A 19,403-nucleotide genomic window follows, 5' to 3' on the forward strand; every position below is an offset into this window, starting at 1 on the left:
ATTTCATTGACTAGTTTACCCTTGAGTGTGACTTTACATCCTCACCGGCACCTTTATAAAAGCTGTGTCTGATTTAATATAAAATCTGAGTATCTGGACATTCACGACTAGAAGGGCATTTCCGTCATTTCAGATCGAAGGAATAGATCGCAATTAGTCTAAAAAAAATATAAAGCCAAATAATAATATGCGTCTGAAAATGGAGGGCAATGTATATCATGTATAGTACTGTTTTTATATATATATATATATAGGCTAGGGTAGGGAAAATTAATATGGAAACATAATACCAAAGAAGAAAAGTAAAAGTAAAGAAGGATATTAATTAAAATAGGAAAAATATATATTATATAAAAATATTAATAAATACATAGAATTGCTTACGTGGATTTTTTGGAGCTCGGGGAAGGTGATATGTATTAATGCATGCAAATGCAAAGCCTAAGAATTTAACTGTACTGAAATGAAATATATAGAGATGAATTATGAGAGATTTTTTGTTTCTTTGTGGGGATGTTTTTCCTTCTGGAGCCCATAGCTGCTGCCTTGTGGGATCATCAAGTTTCAATCTTACTGATTGGTTCTCTCTCTCCCCGTCGCCTTCCTTTTGAACACAAGTTTTTTTTCTTTCTTTCTTCTTCTTCTTTTTATTTTTTTTATTTTTTTCCTTTTAACAAGACTCAACTAGTCCTCTCTTTCTCACGCTCTTATTTAGTATCATAGCTAAGCTAGAGCTTGTTGATCACCACAAAGAAAGTATATCTTGTTGAGGGTTTTTGTTGTTTGGAAGAAACAAAGAAACCAGTTTAGCTAAGAGTATATTGTATATTGAGAAAAGGCTGATATATATATAGCTAGCTATAGCTTAGCTATATAGTATAACCAAATTTCAAAAGAAAGAAACAGCCTTTTTATTCCCCAGTTGGCCTCTCATGTGTTTTCTCCTTCTTGTGTTCTCTCAATATCCCTATAATTATTAATTAGTTCAATTAGCTAGGTAGATCGATCGATCGCTGATTTCTCTTCGTCTTCAATATATATACATAATTGGATCCTTGTTCAAATATATACATATATATCTCAAATCATATGCACCATCAATACTGATCATCATCCATATCGATCCATATACCTTTGATTATATATATATATATTATATATACATATGTTATGTTAGGGGTCAATAATATTTGTTCGTCTTCGGAGCCCTTTTCTTGCTTAATGGAGAATAATATCAATAGCAATATCATTGGCAGCAGCAACAACAATAATAAGAGGAAGAGAAGACCCGCAGGAACTCCAGGTTATAAATTTGTACTTTATGTTTGTATTTGTATTGGTGATAATATATATATATATATATGTATGTATTATAATATATTTATGATGATGGAACATGTATATATATATATTTATAATTAACAACTTATGGTGTTATAATTAAATAAATTTAGATCCGGATGCGGAAGTAGTGTCACTGTCGCCGAAGACGCTACTGGAATCAGACCGGTATGTGTGTGAGATCTGCAATCAAGGGTTCCAGAGAGACCAGAACCTGCAGATGCACAGGCGTAGGCACAAGGTGCCATGGAAGCTGCTGAAGAGGGAAACCCCAGCGGGAGTGGTGAGGAAGAGGGTGTTCGTGTGTCCTGAACCGACTTGTCTCCACCACGACCCCTGCCATGCCCTGGGCGACCTCGTTGGTATAAAGAAACACTTTCGGAGAAAGCACAGCAACCACAAGCAGTGGGTCTGTCAGCGTTGCTCGAAGGCTTACGCTGTTCACTCTGATTTCAAGGCCCATCTCAAGACCTGCGGCACCCGCGGCCACTCTTGCGACTGCGGCCGAGTTTTCTCCAGGTAAATTTAATTTAACTTTTATTATTTCTTTTTATATTTATTTATTAATTAATTAATTAAATAATCTCTTTACTCTCTTTCTCTCTCTATCTATCTTATCGACTCATCATCACTACTACTACTCTACATCATCATCATCATCATCATCTCATATATTCATCAACTAATATATATTATGTTTTTCATTGACTGATGGAACCTTAATCCCCGCACAATTAATTAGTTGTTTTTTTAACACGTATATACTCCCCTACTATATAAATATATGTATACCACTTTCCTTTTTAATCTAGTCAGATGAACACATTTCCCCAAATCACTACTTTTAGTGATTATTATTTATAAATTAATTAATTAGGTCCATTTTCTTTTTATTTTGTTAAATTTTTCAGCCTTTTTATTGATTGATCATTTCTTTCGCCATCCCTATCTTTCTATAAATATATAAACATGTAGATGTGTATATACGTACATAGCCCATATGTTCTTTTTTTTTTTCAGTGAATCATAGCCCATATGTTTCTTTGCTGGTTTATATAAATGGGAGATATGAATAAAATATATGTATATATAGCTAGCTACCCACCAGCTTTTTTCTCTCCTTTACAGCTTTATATTTAATTACAAATATGATGATCACACACTTACTTTTTATTAAATTTTATTCTGTTAAGTGTATCATCCTTTTTCCAAATTCATTATATCTATCTCACTATTTATATTGATCATACAAACACAATATTTACTTACTTGTAAACATTCCAAAGTAGCTAGGTTTTCACAAATATACACATAGTACGTAATGTTTTTGATAAGTAACATGTTATATATATATAAATGATTATAACTTCGTTACACATATATTTATAGAGTGGAGAGCTTCATCGAACACCAAGATGCATGCACCATGGGGCGTCTGAGGTCAGAATCACATACTTTGCAACCAGCAGCATGCTTGTCCCGTACAGCTTCAAGTCCCAGTCCTTCAAGCACCGACACCAATTTGGCTGTGCCCATCAATACTACTACTACTTCTAGTATTAACAATATTAATCCTTCAGAAACAACGACAACTACTACTACTGCTCCTGCCCTAGTAATCCTCACAAGTAGTAGTACCCGTTCTCCTACTCAAAATCCAATACTATCCAAAACCACCAGCACTCCTAATCAACGCTTCCACAACTTAGACCTTCAGCTCTCCACCACAACCGTTTCAAATCCTGAAAACCACCCAATACTATTATCCCCTAATAATAAGACAGACCCCAACAGTACCCATGATCGAGAAATTAATCATCAGTACTCTACTCAGTTGCAACTCTCAATAGGTTCATCAGATTTTGGTGGGGAAAAGAACCATAATAGTAACAATAATAATGTTGAATCGAATGCTAATAATAATAATAATCACAAAAGCTCCCCAAGAGAGAGCATGATGAGTAGTACTACTACTACTAATACTACTGTGGAGAAGACGAGGTTGATGAAAGAAGAAGCGAGAGAGCAGCTGAGAGTGGCGATGGCGGAGAAATGCTATGCCGAGGAGGCTAGGCAGCAAGCGAAACGGCAGATTGAGTTGGCTGAGAAAGAATTTGCTAATGCAAAGAGGATTAGACAACAGGCGCAATCGGAATTGGATAAGGCACAAGCTCTTAAGGAACACGCCATGAAGCAACTCAACTCTACTCTTCTCCAACTCACTTGCCATGCTTGTAAGCACCACTTTCATAATAATAGTAATACTAATAATAATAGTAATGCAAGAACTACTCTCTCTTACATCATAGCCAGTACTACCTCCTCGGATTGTGCTCAAACGCTTGACAATAACGATCGTAATACTACTCATCTTTTTGCAAGATCAGATAATCATCGTCTTGGAAAATCGGCCACTATTAATAACCCATCGTAGGTTTTTCATTTTTTTGCCCTTTTAGCTCTACGATTATATATCATATGTTGATGACCTTTTTTTCTTTTCTTTTTTAATCTTTTTTGGTTATTTAATTTCTATATTTTTACAGTAATCATCATGAAATGTGGGTATAATTTGTAGTAGTTGATCGATCGAGTGTACGTACTGTACTTCTCTTGTATCCATCTCTAGCAAGTGCTTCATATATATATATGTATATCAACTCTATGATATTGTTTAATTAATTAGCTCATTACTTCATGATATATCCGTATAAAATATTCCTTCACATATATAGCTCATCCATACATATATTTATATAGGTCTCGTGATGATCATATATATTATATATTTTGTGTATCTTCTTACAGAGATTAATAACGTGTAAATATATTTTCTGCAAATATGAGATCAGTTTGCTTTATCGTACGCTGTTTGGATGAATAAAGTAAATTAGCTAGGCTTTTCATGTATACATATTTATATATATACACACGTAACTTTGTATAAATACTATACTTGGTTAAGGAATCTGGTTCCCAAACTAGTGCAATCAATAAAAAGATCAACAACACCCACCAGAATTACTACTTTACATGCATTATAGAATAATATATAACATAAATACCTAGCTAAAATTTGAAATATATACATAATAATAAATTTGAAATTGAGAGAAAGAGATAAGGTGGGGAATAGGGGTTGCAGAGGGGAGGCAGAGAGAGCAGGGAGTCAAACATAAATGTGAATTTAGTGGAAAAAGCAACCAAAAAGAAAAAAGAAAAAGAAAATCAGGGTGATGAAGGCATATGAGAATGCATGGTTTTCAGTGCCAATTAACTCAGACAACTACGTATCAGTACTCTCTTACACTAGCTAGTCCACCACCACCACTACTACCACTATCAAACATATTAAACTCTCTGGCCTAGCTCAAGTCACAATAATGAAATCAAACTACCTATGATCTCTCTAACTCTACTCTACATCACTACTTCATAAACACATATATAGATTTAGATAGACTAATAAGTAATAATAATAGAAAAAAAAATAAAAAAAATTAAGACTTCTATCCCTCTCTCTCTCTCTATCTCTTTTATTCGTCTGATGGAAATAGATGCATAAGAATCAGAGCCAATATATGACAGAGATGAAAAGCAGCGCATCTTTCCTTATATGTTCAGACCATTCAAAGCCTTTTAGGGCTCCAATTCCAAATAACTTCAATTGTACAAACTCTTCTTAACTCCCTCTTTTATTTTTAATTTATTTTTCTCTCTCATACGACTGAAACCAAACAACAGGCCAACGGAAAATCTTTTTCACTCATCGATCACTATCCATCTCGTCTTGTTTACTTCACTATCCTTTGTTTGCTTTTTTCACTTCTTATATAACTACCCCTGACCTCTCACTGACAACCTTTCTTTTTCTTTTTCTCTTAATTAATTATTTTTATATTAATTTTTCATATGCTATATATATATAAAAAAAAAAAGATATTTACATAAATTCTAATTTCTATAACCCCCATGATTTGATGGCTGCTGGTTGGGTAGTGTTGTTCACCATCTCCGCAAAAATAAGTAGTGTTATATATGTACCATTGTGAGATGAAATCAAGTGTTGAGGTTAGAATGTGCACTACGAATATCCTCTAGTTTACTCACTATAAGAATAAGAAAAGCAAAATAAAGTTGTATATAACTGACTTAGGATACTTTAGTGATAATATATTTGTCGTCATTAAAGATTTTGTTTTTTGTTTTTCAAAATAGATCATTTGGTAGAGGCAGGATATTCCCCTCGTAAATATATATCAGTGACGACATTATCATCACTGATGTTGGACATTAATTAATTACTAAACTATAATTCTTGCCTTCCCCATTAACTATTCTCACTCTGAAAAACACTCAATTTCTCATTACAAATTGACAGTTAGACCACCACCTCACCCTATCGACTTCTCCTCCATAGCCTTCCATTTTGATTCTCGACTCCATGGTAAACACCACGACCTTCTTTGTCGAAAAAAACTCAGGCAAGGTTACGATAAGGTAACTTCTTTGATCTCTATATATATTTTTTACTTTCTCTTTCTTGGAAGGCTACTCGTTCTCATTCTCAGCTCTCACACACTTTAATTATTTTCTAGTTTTGCTTGAATAATTTTAGCGAAGCCAAGTGTTAGAATAATATGAATCTAAATTCATATAAACAATTCTATATATATGCTGAATAAATTTATAGATTGAACATATACAAAATAAGGATCGAATATGTGTACCTCCAACTATTGATAAATGTCACTCTATTTCTTCATACCATTGAGAATTTCTCCTAGTTTACCAAACTCACCCAAAAACTCACGTCTCTAACTAAAAATTCCATCTATAATTTATTTTTGACACTCTTTGATAGAATTCACTTCTACACAAATTAGAGCCAACTTTACACTTAGAAACTGGATCTTAGACAAAAAAAAAATTATGTATATAAATAATGATAAAAATATAATTAACAAAATACAAAATAAAATAAATTTAACATAAGAAACTGCTTTTCAATACCTTCACTTCATCATCAACCTCATCAGAATACAAAGCATCACCAAATCCTCTTGGGAATGTATTGGGGATCAAACTTAAAATTCTTGAAGAGATCACTTTGAGAATTCTCACCATGCAAAACAACAAAATCTTTTATAATAATCTGAAAAGATAAAATTAAAGATACAATTTAAAAAACCAAAAAAAAAAAAAATTTAACAAACAATAAACAAAAAATAAAATTTGAAGAAAATAATTACCTTCGGATTGTTAAACACCTTCTGAATTAACTCACTGAATTATGAGGTAGGGTTATTCTCCCAATTCAAAATGCGAGGAATCTTGTTACCAATTCTTTTACAATCGAGGTGACAAAGATGGAATGATCTCGTACAGCCAAATTAAGAACGCAATAGGATATCCTTTAAGCTTATAACCCTTCTCAATCTTCCTTTTCTTAGCAAGCTATTCAAAAATATTATTACCATCCTTCAATGCAATCTTGAGGTGCTATAATGTCTTCTCCCACTTTCTCCATCCAAACCTATTCAACACTTCAATATAATCATCCCCATCAACCATAGCAAAAATAAAGTTGTCAATCTTCTTGCCTTGGGGATAACCATATAAATAACCAGAAAAGAAGTACACAAGAGCTATCTTAGAATATCTTCATCATCTTTCAATGCATTGCTAAAGAAAAAACTAGCAACATCCCTCACAGTAACCTTTTCAGTAGTTCCATGCATAAAAAAAATATCCTCCTTGAAACCAAGTAACTTCTTTGATTTGAAAAGATCAACATCATAAGATTTCTTACAATTCAAACCAGTCATTAATGAAAACTCTTCAATACCAAATCTAACAGCCTTGTTTCCCAATTTAAACCACACCTCAACACCATCCCTTTCAATGTGAATTTGACGTAAAAGAACAAGATGAATGAGTTGTATCTGATAATTGAAGTTACTGACATCAAGAAAGTGACCAAAAGGAGACTTCTGAAACAATTCCTTATGTTCCGCTGAAAGATTTTCATTGAGATCTTTGATGACACTATAAGGATTGTAAAGTTGAGGTTTCCCTACAAACATCTTCTTAACATCAACTTTGAAATAATATTCCCGCAAGAAAAAAAGAACACAAACAAAAAATATAAAATTAGATAAAAAAAAAAACAAAATATTTAAAAACTGGTTACACAAAACAAAACAAGCTTAAAACTAAACAACTAATAAAATATAGATTAAAGAAACCAGTTTCAAATAATTTAAAAATAGCCTAATAAAAAACAATAAAAGATACAAAAGAACAAAAGGATTTCACAAAACAAAAATAACATATGAAAAATAAAACTATAAAAAAAAAACCTTAAACAAGAAAAATCATAAAAGAAGAAACCAGTTTAATTTGATAGGAAAAATTACCAAGGGAGTAGAAGACACGGCTGCATCAGCAGGAGTCTCACACTTCTTCTTGCCAAGTGATTTCAAAATAGGTTTCTTTTTATCTTTGTTAATGACATTAACTAGTTTCTCATCATCAACAAGTTTTGATTCACACATTTTTTCCTAACAATAAAAAACACAATTCATTAAAAGGCAAATTCAAAAAAAAAAAAAAACTATGAAAACAAACATAGAGTTTAAAATTTGTACAAAAAGAACAAAATTTAATCAAACAAGACAAGACACATATCAACCAAAAAATATAAAAAAACAACAAGACATACCAAATTAGAATCCTTAACAGGAGCCTTAATTTTACCCCTCTTTGACACACTGGCATCATCACTAACAGTCTTCCTTTTTTTGGTTGAACAACTTCTGAGACAACCTTCTCAGTCTGAAACTCATCATCATCATCATCATCTGCTTGATGGACATTCAAAAGCCTTCTTGCTCACCTTCTTACTATGATGTTTCTCAGTAACAAAATTTGGATCATCAACTTTAACTTTTTTTTTATCATCCTGAAATAAATATATAAAAATAAAATAGAACAAATTAATAAATCACAAACAATCACAATAAAAAAAAATACATAACACAAAAAACCGGTTTCATAAAACATACTCTGAATCACAAACTAACATATAAAACATAAGAAACATATTTGTTGGTAGAAAATTTTGGAAAATTAAAACTAAATACAATTAAGAAACAATAATGAACACAACCAAAAATAAATAAAGCTCAAAATCCAGTTTCAATAAAAATTTAAAACATACATTAGCTTTCTGTGGAGATTTCCTTGTTGGTATTTTAATGGAAATTTCTTCTTCAACAGTAGTAACCTTATAAAAACATGAAAAAACCGGTTTCATCAAAAAAAATTATAAGGGAAAAATAAATAAAACCTCAAAAACCAGATTCAATATAAACTTAAAACATACTTTAGCTTTCCGAGGAGATTTTCTCGTTTGAACTTTAACAGTGATTTCTTCTTCAACAGAAGCATACTAAGAAAACATATAAAAACTAGTTTCAGGAGAATTAACAAAGAAAATTAAAAAAAAAAAAAGACTAAAGATTAAAAATCGGTTTCATAAAACTCTTAAAACATACTTTAGCTTACCGTGCAAATTTTCTTGATTGAACTTTAGCCTTTTTAGAAGGTTTAACCTTTCCAGTAACAGAGGGAACTTCAGAATCTGATGCACTTTCCATCTGATAAAGAAGAATAGTACAAAATAAAAATTAGACCCAAAAAAATTATCAATCATGAAAATAAACATAAAAATCAATTTCCAAAACAACAAAAACAAAAATGACACCTAATTTGGGCAAAATAACAAACATAAAAACAAATTTCTAAAACAACCTAAAGAATGACAACCATAAATTTGGGCAAAAGAGGATTTCCAAGAATAATGTTTACAAATGACACTTGATTGAAACAAAAAAAAAATAATCACAATGCGGCACCAAGCTCTTTAATGTTTAACATTGCCTCCCAAAATTAAACAAACACAAAACACACAAAAAAACCCTAAAACCGAAACTACAGAAAACAACAAACAAAATAAAATAAAAAACCAGTTTCTACCAAATAAAAAAACCAGAAACATTATTACCAAAAAGAAAATGAACATTAATCACAACCAAAACAAAAAAGTAAAAAAGGACAACAAAAACAATCTGATGCTTAAAAAAAATTTAAAAAAGTAAAACTAAATAACAAAACACTAAACATACAACCAAACCAAAAACAAAAAATAAAAAACATTATGAACAGAACAATAACACACTAATCACTTCGGATGAAGCCTTTCCCCCAAAAAAAAAACAAAAAACAAAAAACTCAACACATTGAAATGCTCATCACTTAAACGACACACAATACACAAATTGGAAAGATTATAGAACAACAATCATAATTTTCAAAACTAAAACATAGAGATGAAAAAAAAAATAACCCTAAAATAAGTCTGTAGGAAAAAAAGAAAAGAGAAATACCTTCAACAACTAACAAGAAAGGCCACAAATCTTAATCCAAATACAATGCCAACACCATTAAGCAAAAAAACAAAGAAGAAGAAAAAAATGAGAAGAAAGAACGAAGAAGAACAATGGAAGAAAGGGAAAAAAGAAGAAGAATGAAGAGGATGAAATAGAGAGAGAGAGAGAGAGAGAGAGAGAGAGAGAGAGAGAGAGAGAGAGAGAGAGAGAGAGAGAGAGAGAGAAATAGATAGGCGGTTGTATTGAAAAAAAAACCTGAACAAGAAAGTGGGGATGGAGAAGTAACCATCAAATCACATAATGTGAAGACTCGGTTTGACCTAGTCAAACCGAGTATATATATAATTAAATAAATAAATATAATATAATATACATATGTATATACAAAAAAAATATATATATACACATAACAGTACATGTCGTCCCTCTCTCTCTATCCGTCTCTATCATTTTCTCTCTCTTCAAACACAAACCCAAAAGAAAACCTACAAACCACAATCACCACCACACTCCGGCGACCAACCTCCGGCCACCGCCCGACCCTACGCGCCCCACAGAACGGAACTCTAGGTGCCGGCGACCTCACCCCACAAGCGTCGCCGCTCCTTTCGCCACCGTTAGCTCGGGATCGCAAGTCAAAGCTTGTGGTTTCAAACTTTGAACGGAGTTTTCGGTCACCTCCCACGTCCGTTTGACACATCGTCTTCACTAATAAACTCAACTTGTCGAGGAGAACAACGTACACTAAACAATTTTTCCCGGTGTGCTACTTTTTTTGGTGATATTTTTGTAGCTCCGCCCCTTTCTGGCGATTTTCTGGTGACATCGTGTACCGTTTTGACAAACGATTGGCATGGGTGTGATCTACTCGTCAAGGTAATCGTTTTGATATACACTACGCCTATTTTCGGCGACGTTTCCGGTACACCGATTTTTACTGCCACCGATTGTTAATGTGCACCGCTTAGGTGAGGCTTCGGAACCCCAAATTTTAAATATAGTCATATTATATGTCGTTGGACTCGGTTTTGAATGTAGAATGCGATGATGATAATTATTTAACCATTTGATGGTATAGGTGAGAGTAATATGTAAGATTGGACTAAAACAATTGGAGCTCAGGACTTAAGAGCTTAAGATCGTCTTTTGGAAAAGTTTAACGACTCGGGAGAGGTAGGGACTCAACTTGATTATTGGACTTGATTTTTATATGCGTTGTATAACATTAGACATATGCCAATTTTTATGATTTACAAAATTTTTTGAAAAATTGAAAACTTAATCTGCATATTTTTCTGGACTGTTCTGGGGCACTGAGTGCCAAATATATTTTTGTGTGCAAATATTCATGTAGGTTATGATTTTTGGGTTTCTTCAAAATACAGTTCTTATGCTGCCGAATTTTCTAGAAAATAAAAATGAATATGCTCTTTTGTTATGCTTATTATTTGTCTGCCTTGGTTATATTGATGAGAGCCATGTTGATCATGTTCGGTGCATATTGTTGTTTCACGACCTAGTCTCTGTGTCATCATAGGTAGATCAGGTGTGCACTCACTTGTAGGTGAAAGACCTAAAATCTGTATAGGGAGTGAATTAAATCTGAGCCTCGGTATTATGGTGGATATCAGATTCGACTACCCGGTTTTAGATGTCGTTTTCTATGATTGGTATTGAGAACTAGGAGTCTAGTAGACGGTGTGATATGCATTTGACGTTTGATTTGTGATTATTTGTGGTCTCTCTACTTTATTTGTACATATTGATAATGTTGATGAGATATTTTATTTTTACAAAGCTAACAATGCAGGAATTTTATTAAATCAAGGATCCTTTGATATTAGTTGTTTTCCTACTGGGCTTTATAAGCTCACCCCCTATTTTCTCCCATTCCAGGAACTCAGTTTGATGCTACTGGATGAGGATGGTACCGTTGGGAAAGGAAGTCATTATTAGTTTAGTCTTATTCTACTCTTTAATCTTGTAATGAAACTGATTTTGTATTTAAGTTGAAATGGATGGTCCCAGGGACAGAGCCAGGATAAGAAGTTTGGGGGGGCCAAAGTATATGATAAAGAAATTTACAAAATGCACCTAAAAGTATATTTTTTTTAATATATTTTTACGAACTTTTTTATTGACATTTTTACAAATGTTTTATCAAGGGTTTTTTTTTATAGAAAAAAATATTATTTTTATGTTATTTTCTCATGACAGTAACGTCCAAATAGCATTGTTCTGAAACAATAGAAAATCAACATTCTGTATAGTTATAAAAAAATGGCTATTTTCTTGCAACGTCAAAATAATATTTTTTTTAAAGCAGCAAAAAAAATAATAATCGAAACTTTTGTAAAAAAAAATCTATAAAAATATAAAAAGAAAGACGAAAATATAAATTTATCATTTTTGTATATTTATGAAATAATTCTCATATAAATTATGCATATGATATATCTTTATATTCATTATATCATTAACTATCACCTGAAATAAAAAAAAAAAAATTATTAGTAGAATTATTTTTTTCACTGTAGGGAAGATACTTAATTTATATATGCAACCATACAAATAATAACATATAAAGTTAAAATTTTATCAATTATTTGTATATATATAATATTTATTATTTAGGAGAAAGAACACAATTAGAATTTGGGTTGAATAATTAAAATATATATATTATTTTTTACAACATACTTTTATTTGTTATTTAAAATCAGTCACTATTCTTTTATGTGGACTGCTCTTCAATTTATTCTTGTAAAACTGTTGTCGCTAATTAACAATACATGTTAATTTTTTTTTATCTTAATAATAAACATATATTTATACAAATAGTCGAAAAAAATATTTTATTTGTAAAAATAGTGACTGATGTAACAAATATAAAATACAAAATGAAGAAGAGAATGATCAATACTAAATTATCTATTTTGAAAATCTTTTAACCTTTTAGTTTTCATTTTTTGTATTTTATTTTAAAAAAAAATTGAAGAAGTTATGTAGGGTGTCTTGTAAACTAAATTAGTATTATTAAATAATAAATGCCTTAAAAGAGAATATAAAACAAGTAAATCTTTTATTAATAATAATAATAATAATAATAATAATAATAATAATAATAATAATAATGATAATAATAATAATAATAATAATAATAATAATAATTATTATTATTATTATATCATAATAAATAAGAGTAAATTGTATATAATACTAATAGTGTACTTTCATAAAATAAAACTGCACTAAAAAAACAAAAAGAAAATTAACATTTATTGATTTTGTCAAAGGATCACTATACACTCAAAAAACTAAATTGTATAAATTTAAGTGATATGCATGCCTCTTACCAAAAAACAAAATACATACCATTTATATAAATCCTAGGGGGGCCATGGCCTCTATACAATGCAATATACATCCGCCCCTGGATGGTCTGGATGACACAAATTAACTATGTACTAGTTAGAGATGAGGACTGATGGATGCTAGGTATTATTTTCGTATTTTATGGACTTGTTAAATCTATCTATTTGGTGATTACATAACTGTGGGGATATTATTTTTCTTTTATATTGATGAGTGATTCTGATTTTGTTACTAATATTTTCTTATTAATATAGGAGTTAATCCATTACTTTAAAGTTAGTATTTTGTGATATAAATTGAAGGATCATTTATAAGCTTTATCTTCTTACAAGGGTCAAAGTGTGACCTTTGACCACCCAAGTTATGGATATTACATATCTGTCACGGCCTAGGGCTCAGGTCGTGACAGAAAAATGGTATCAGAGCACCGAGTTTAATTACCTCGGAGTGTGTCACCAAATAGTATAGATTTATTTTAAATAATAATAGTAATAAGTATCTTGGTATTTATATGTATAAGGCATATTTATATTATTAGCATCCAATCCTCGCTAACTAATTAGCTTTTGGTTCTCAGACCTAAGAAAATGCCTCCAAAAGGAAGGAAGACAAGGAGAACGGTTCGAGAAGACGCCCCTCAAGCTAATGTCCAACCTCCACAAGCTGAATTCCCTATGAACGCCCTTCTCGAAGCCTTAAGAGTTGTTCCCGCTCAACAGATGGGTCCTGCCGCTTGACAAAGTCATCATTTTCAAGTCTTTCATCGAATCCAAGTGCCTGAGTTTGAGGGTGGACAAGATCCCATGGTAGCTGAAAGGTGGTTGAGGCAGATAAAGAAAAATTTTAACACAATAGGAACACCTGAGGAATATCAAGTTATTTTTGTTGTGTCCAAATTAGAGGGAGGTGCAGCAGATTGGTGGGAGACCTTGTCCAGGACAATGGAAACTGATGGGATGACTTGGCGAGATTTTGAGGAAGTCTTCAGGGAACAATATTTTAGTCCATCTCTCAGGAGGGCTCTGATTGGAGTATTTGATGGTCTAAGACAAGGGGATATGGCTGTGAATGAATTTTACATGAAGTTTGTAGAGCTATCCTCTTATGCATAACCTGGTGTTATTGATCAGCCCTTGGTGATTGAACAGTTCATGCGTCATTTGAGACTTGCGATACGTGGTCCTATAGCCCCTTTGACCTTTAACAACCTGACTGAGTGTGTGACAACAGCCTTGCAAACTGAGGCTCATGTAGAGGGGAATGAGAAGAAGAACACAAGCAGAGGAAGAGGAAATGACCGAAAGATGACCAAGAAGAATCAAGGACAGTGGTCCCAAGGACAACAATTTAGTGGGGGTAGCACTAGTAGTGGTTCATCTGAAAAGACTCGTAGTTGACCATACGGGTGTTTCAGTTGTGGTCAACAAGGTCATAAGAAGAAGGATTTCCCACACCGACAACAAAGATTTCAAGCATCTCACGGAGGACCCATAGGGAGCTATGTAGAGTCTACTCCTTTTCATGGACAGCCCAGGACAAACCAGTCTCAGTCTTCATCTTATGGTTTCACACTCCAAACATCAGTTTAGGCCACAAGGTTCAGGGTTCAACATGGGGTACTCACAAGGTTTCCAAACTCATGCTCCTAGTGGGAGTCAAAGAGGATACAATCAAGGTGGAGGGTCTGGTGCAAGTACAAGCTATCCTAGTCAGGGAAAGGGAAAGGCAAAAGCAAAGTCATCCGCTCAAGCCTACGCTCATGGAGTTGTTGATGGTATGGTTCTTATCTCACACTCTTGGGCTCATGTGTTATTTGATACTGGTGCATCGCATTCCTTTATATCTTTGATGTTTGCTAGTATGTTGGGTTTGAGTTGGGAAACTTTTAGTCCTGCATTGCATTTGAGTGTACCTATGGGGGGACACGGTGAGGTATCCATCATATGTGGATTGTTCACGCAAGAGAGTTACTCTTTTAACCCCTAGTGGTGATTTCATTGTTTATCGAGCCAACATGAGCGCAGTGAGACAAAATCCTATCTTAAGGGCATGTTTAGGTGGAAAGAGAAACTTAGAGTGTTATGGGAATTTGTTTGCGATCGATGATGAGACTAGGAATTTAGACCAGTTCCCTTGGATATTAATGGTTCGTGGTTTTCCGGATGTGTTTCCAGAGGATTTACCAGGGTTACCACCTCCTAGGGAGATCGAGTTTTGCATTGATTTGATTCCCGGAGCTCAACCAGTTTCTCTTGCGCCTTATCGCATGGCACCTGCAGAGTTGGCTGAATTGAAAAAAACAATTAGGGGACTTAATGGATAAGGGTTACATCAGACGTAGTACTTCTCCATGGGGAGCTCCAGTCTTGTTTGCCAAGAAAGCTGATGGGACTTTGCGACTTTGTGTCGACTATAGAAAGCTGAATCAGATGACAATTAAAAACAAATATCCTCTACCGAGGATTGATGGATTATTTGATCAACTTGGTGGTTCAAAGTTCTTTTCAAAGATTGATTTGAGGTCAGGCTACCATAAATTGAGGATTAGGAAAGAAGATATCCCTAAGACTGCTTTCAGGACACGTTATGGACACTTTGAGTTTTTGGTAATGCCATTTGGGTTAACGAACGCACTTGCTCCATTTACGGATCTCATGAATAGAGTCTTTAGACCTTTCTTAGATAAGTTTGTGGTGGTATTCATTGATGATATCTTAGTGTATTCTAAGACATGTGAGGATCATGCTGAACACTTGACAATGGTATTAAAGACATTGAGAGATCATCAATTATACGCTAAGAAAGAGAAGTGTGAATTTTGGATGACTGAAGTCAAGTTCTTGGGCCATGTAATTTCTCAAGATGGTATCACTTTTGATCCTACAAAGATAGACTTTATTCTATAGTGCGAAAGACCAAAGAATGCTGAAGTTCAAAGTTTTCTTGGGTTGGCAGGCTACTACCGTCGCTTTGTGAAGAATTTCTCTCGGATTTCTATGCCTTTGACAAAGTTAACAAGAAAAGAAGTAAAGTTTATGTGGTATGACAGTTGTTAAGAAGCTTTCAGAGAATTGAAGGAAAGATTAACTTCGGCGCTTGTTCTCACTGTTCCTAATAATGAGGAACCATATGTGGTATTCACTGATGCTTCAAGTACTGGATTAGGAGGTGTCCTCATGCAAAATGGCAAGGTGGTTGCCTATGCTTCTCGACAATTGAAACCATATGAGAAGAATTACCCTACGCATGACCTAGAACTTGCTGTGGTAATCTTTGTCTTGAAAATTTGGAGATTTTATTTATATGGCGTAAAGTTTGAGTTATACTCAGATCATAAGAGCTTGAAGTATCTTTTTACTCAAAGGGCCTTGAACTTGAGACAAAGAAGATGGGTTGAGTATATGGAAGACTATGATTTCACTTTGCAGCATCCCCCGGGAAAGCTAATGTAGTAGTTGATGCACTAAGTAGAAAGCCTCATGGTACTTTGGCATGTTTGGCTCTTGAGGACTGGAAAAGGACAATCACAATGGGTGATTATAACTTACAATACTATGAAGGGGAAGAAGTAGCTTGTATCTCTAACTTAGTGGCTACACCAGTACTACTTCAACAAGTTAAGCAACGTCAGTGGCAAGATGAAAAGCTAAGACTTATTTGGAACCAAATCCAAGATGGTCAGAAACTAGATGGGTGGACAGTTAATAGTGAAGGGTATCTATACCATATGGGAAGGCTAGTTGTTGTCGATATCCCTGATCTTAGGGAGACCATTTTGATTGAGGCACATAGATCCAAATTTGTTGTACATCTTGGAAGTAGAAAGATGTACCAAGATTTAAAGAGACAATATTGGTGGGAAGGAATGAAAAGAGATGTGGCCAGCTTTGTAGCTAAGTGTATAGTATGTCAGCAAGTGAAGGCTGAGCATCAGAGACCCTCAGGTTTACTTCAACCTTTGCGTATACCAGAATGGAAGTGGGACAAGATTACAATGGACTTTGTTACTGGGTTGCCATTGACACCTTTGAAGCATGACGCTGTTTGGGTGATTGTTGATCGTTTAACTAAGTCTGCTCCTTTTATTCCAATCAGGAAGGATTACAAGCTTACCAAGCTAGCTCGACTTTATGTAGACAATATAGTTCGACTACATGGAGTGCCTTCAAGCATTGTTTCTGATAGAGATCCTCGATTTACATCAAGGTTTTGGAAGGCCTTGCAACAAGCCTTAGGGACTGAACTTCACTTAAGTACTGCCCATCATCTACAGACAGATGGACAGTCTGAGAGGACCATACAGACTAGGGCTGATCATGGGTTGGGTTGGCCGGGTTGAGGGTTTTTCAATGGGCCAACCCAATAAGATCGGCCTGGAGAATTCTAACCCATTCATATTATATTTTTTGCATAACCCAACCCAACCCAATATATAATGGATTGGGTTGGGTCGGGTCGGGTTGGGTTACAATCCGATCTAAAAATAATGAAATTCAAACCTAAACTAAATAAGATAAAATGTTCAACCATAAAATCATCCAAAGTTTCAAAACTAAGAATAAAACATTTCAGTCATCTAAAATAATATAATCTAAATTTTACAATCATCCAAAAATAATACATCAAACATAAATCTAAAAATTAAAAAAAAAATGAACCATCACAACAGTACATTGTGTTGGCCTTCAAATCTATAATCTACAATTCAAATTTTAGAAGAAGTTATATAAGTTATTGGTGAAGCAAAATAACATAGATAAAAATATATGGATTTCAGTAAAATAACATTGAATCATACATTTCAGCAAAAAAATATTAAATCATTATCATACCATTTCAACTAACATTAAAATAACACTAAACCATACAATGTCTATACATGTATATGCCTAAAAAAAAATCAAGATTTCAGTAAAATAACACTAAATATAAATCATCAGACAATGTTTTATTTTAACTAATATTAAAAATAATAACAAAATAATCATATAGTACATTAAATATTACACAAAACACATATATAATAAATATTTTCATAAATAACAAAAAGAGCTTTAAAATTATCTTGGCCAAGTTTGTGCTACTGATTTCTAATGATTTATGCTACAATATTTAATGAGAAATATTATATAAATATGTAAATAAATACACATTATTTATGAAATATGAGGAGAAAAAAAAATAAAAACATTAAAGAAAAAACAAAAGAATGAGAAGACATTTCTAATATACTGTTTGTGTAATCTCAAAAATATTATAGTTTAATCTCATCAAAATAATATTCTCTCACAATAATACTACACTCAAAATCAAATCTGATATTATAAAAAAGTAAAATAAATATATATGAAAGAAGATCACACTATGAACTAATAAAACCTTAGAAAAAAATACTACATCTCAAAATGGGGATTTTTTAGCAAAAAATGAAAAAGAACAACTCACATGGAGATGATTTCTTGCTACCAGGCGTGAGCATAGTGGTGCACTTCCTTGTTGTTCCAGCTGGCGGGCGGCTAAGGAAAATGGTAGTGGCAACGACTAATGAAAGCAGTGATCGCGGTGGTGACTATAGAAGGAGGTGGTCATAGTGGTGATTGATGAAGAAAATAACGAGGACTTGGTGGTGGTACTACCGATGATAGATGAGGATAGAGGGAGGAGTGCAATTTTTTTTACTTGATAGAGAGAAAAGAACAGTAGAGAAGGTGAGGAGTTAGAGCGGCTAGGTTAAGGGTTAAAGAAAGTGAGACATTTAGTTTTTATATCTAGGTTTTCTCAATGTATAAAAAAATAAAAAAAAATATATATGTGAAAGAAGGATCGGCCCGGGTTGGGTTTATTAGGCCAAAAATAGACCAGGCCGATTCCGACCCAATATAGACGGGGTGACTTATATTTAACCCATTTCAACTTCGGCCCATTACAGAAAGGGTTGTTCGGCCCATTTCTCAGTGTGGGTCGGCCGGGTTGGTCGGCCCACCGGGTTAAATGATCAGCCCTAATTGGAAGACATGCTTCGCTCTTGTGTTTTAGATTTTGGAGGTAGTTGGGGAGAACACTTGTCACTCGTGGAATTCACATCCAACATTAGCTACCAAGCCAGTATAGGTATGGCTCCTTATGAGGCCTTATATGGGAGACCATGCAGATCGCCATTGTGTTGGGCAGAACCTGATGAGCATGTCACTATTGGACCCCAGATTATCACTAGTACCACTGAAAAGATTAAGG

At 33.4% G+C, this 19,403-nt stretch overlaps 1 protein-coding gene across 1 annotated transcript; it reads left to right on the forward strand.

Annotated features, from left to right (window-relative positions):
- The first annotated feature begins 213 nt into the window (after window positions 1–213).
- LOC133036713 (zinc finger protein SHOOT GRAVITROPISM 5-like) lies at window positions 214–4,023 on the forward strand. Its single transcript, XM_061113418.1, has 3 exons — window positions 214–1,303; window positions 1,455–1,860; window positions 2,731–4,023. Exons 1-3 carry the CDS (start codon window positions 1,171–1,173, stop codon window positions 3,773–3,775), a joined length of 1,584 nt encoding a protein of 527 aa, XP_060969401.1. The 5' UTR covers window positions 214–1,170; the 3' UTR covers window positions 3,776–4,023.
- Window positions 4,024–19,403: the final 15,380 nt, after the last annotated feature.

This window comes from Cannabis sativa, chromosome 4, assembly GCF_029168945.1.
Source record: "Cannabis sativa cultivar Pink pepper isolate KNU-18-1 chromosome 4, ASM2916894v1, whole genome shotgun sequence".
Lineage (NCBI taxonomy): Eukaryota > Viridiplantae > Streptophyta > Magnoliopsida > Rosales > Cannabaceae > Cannabis > Cannabis sativa.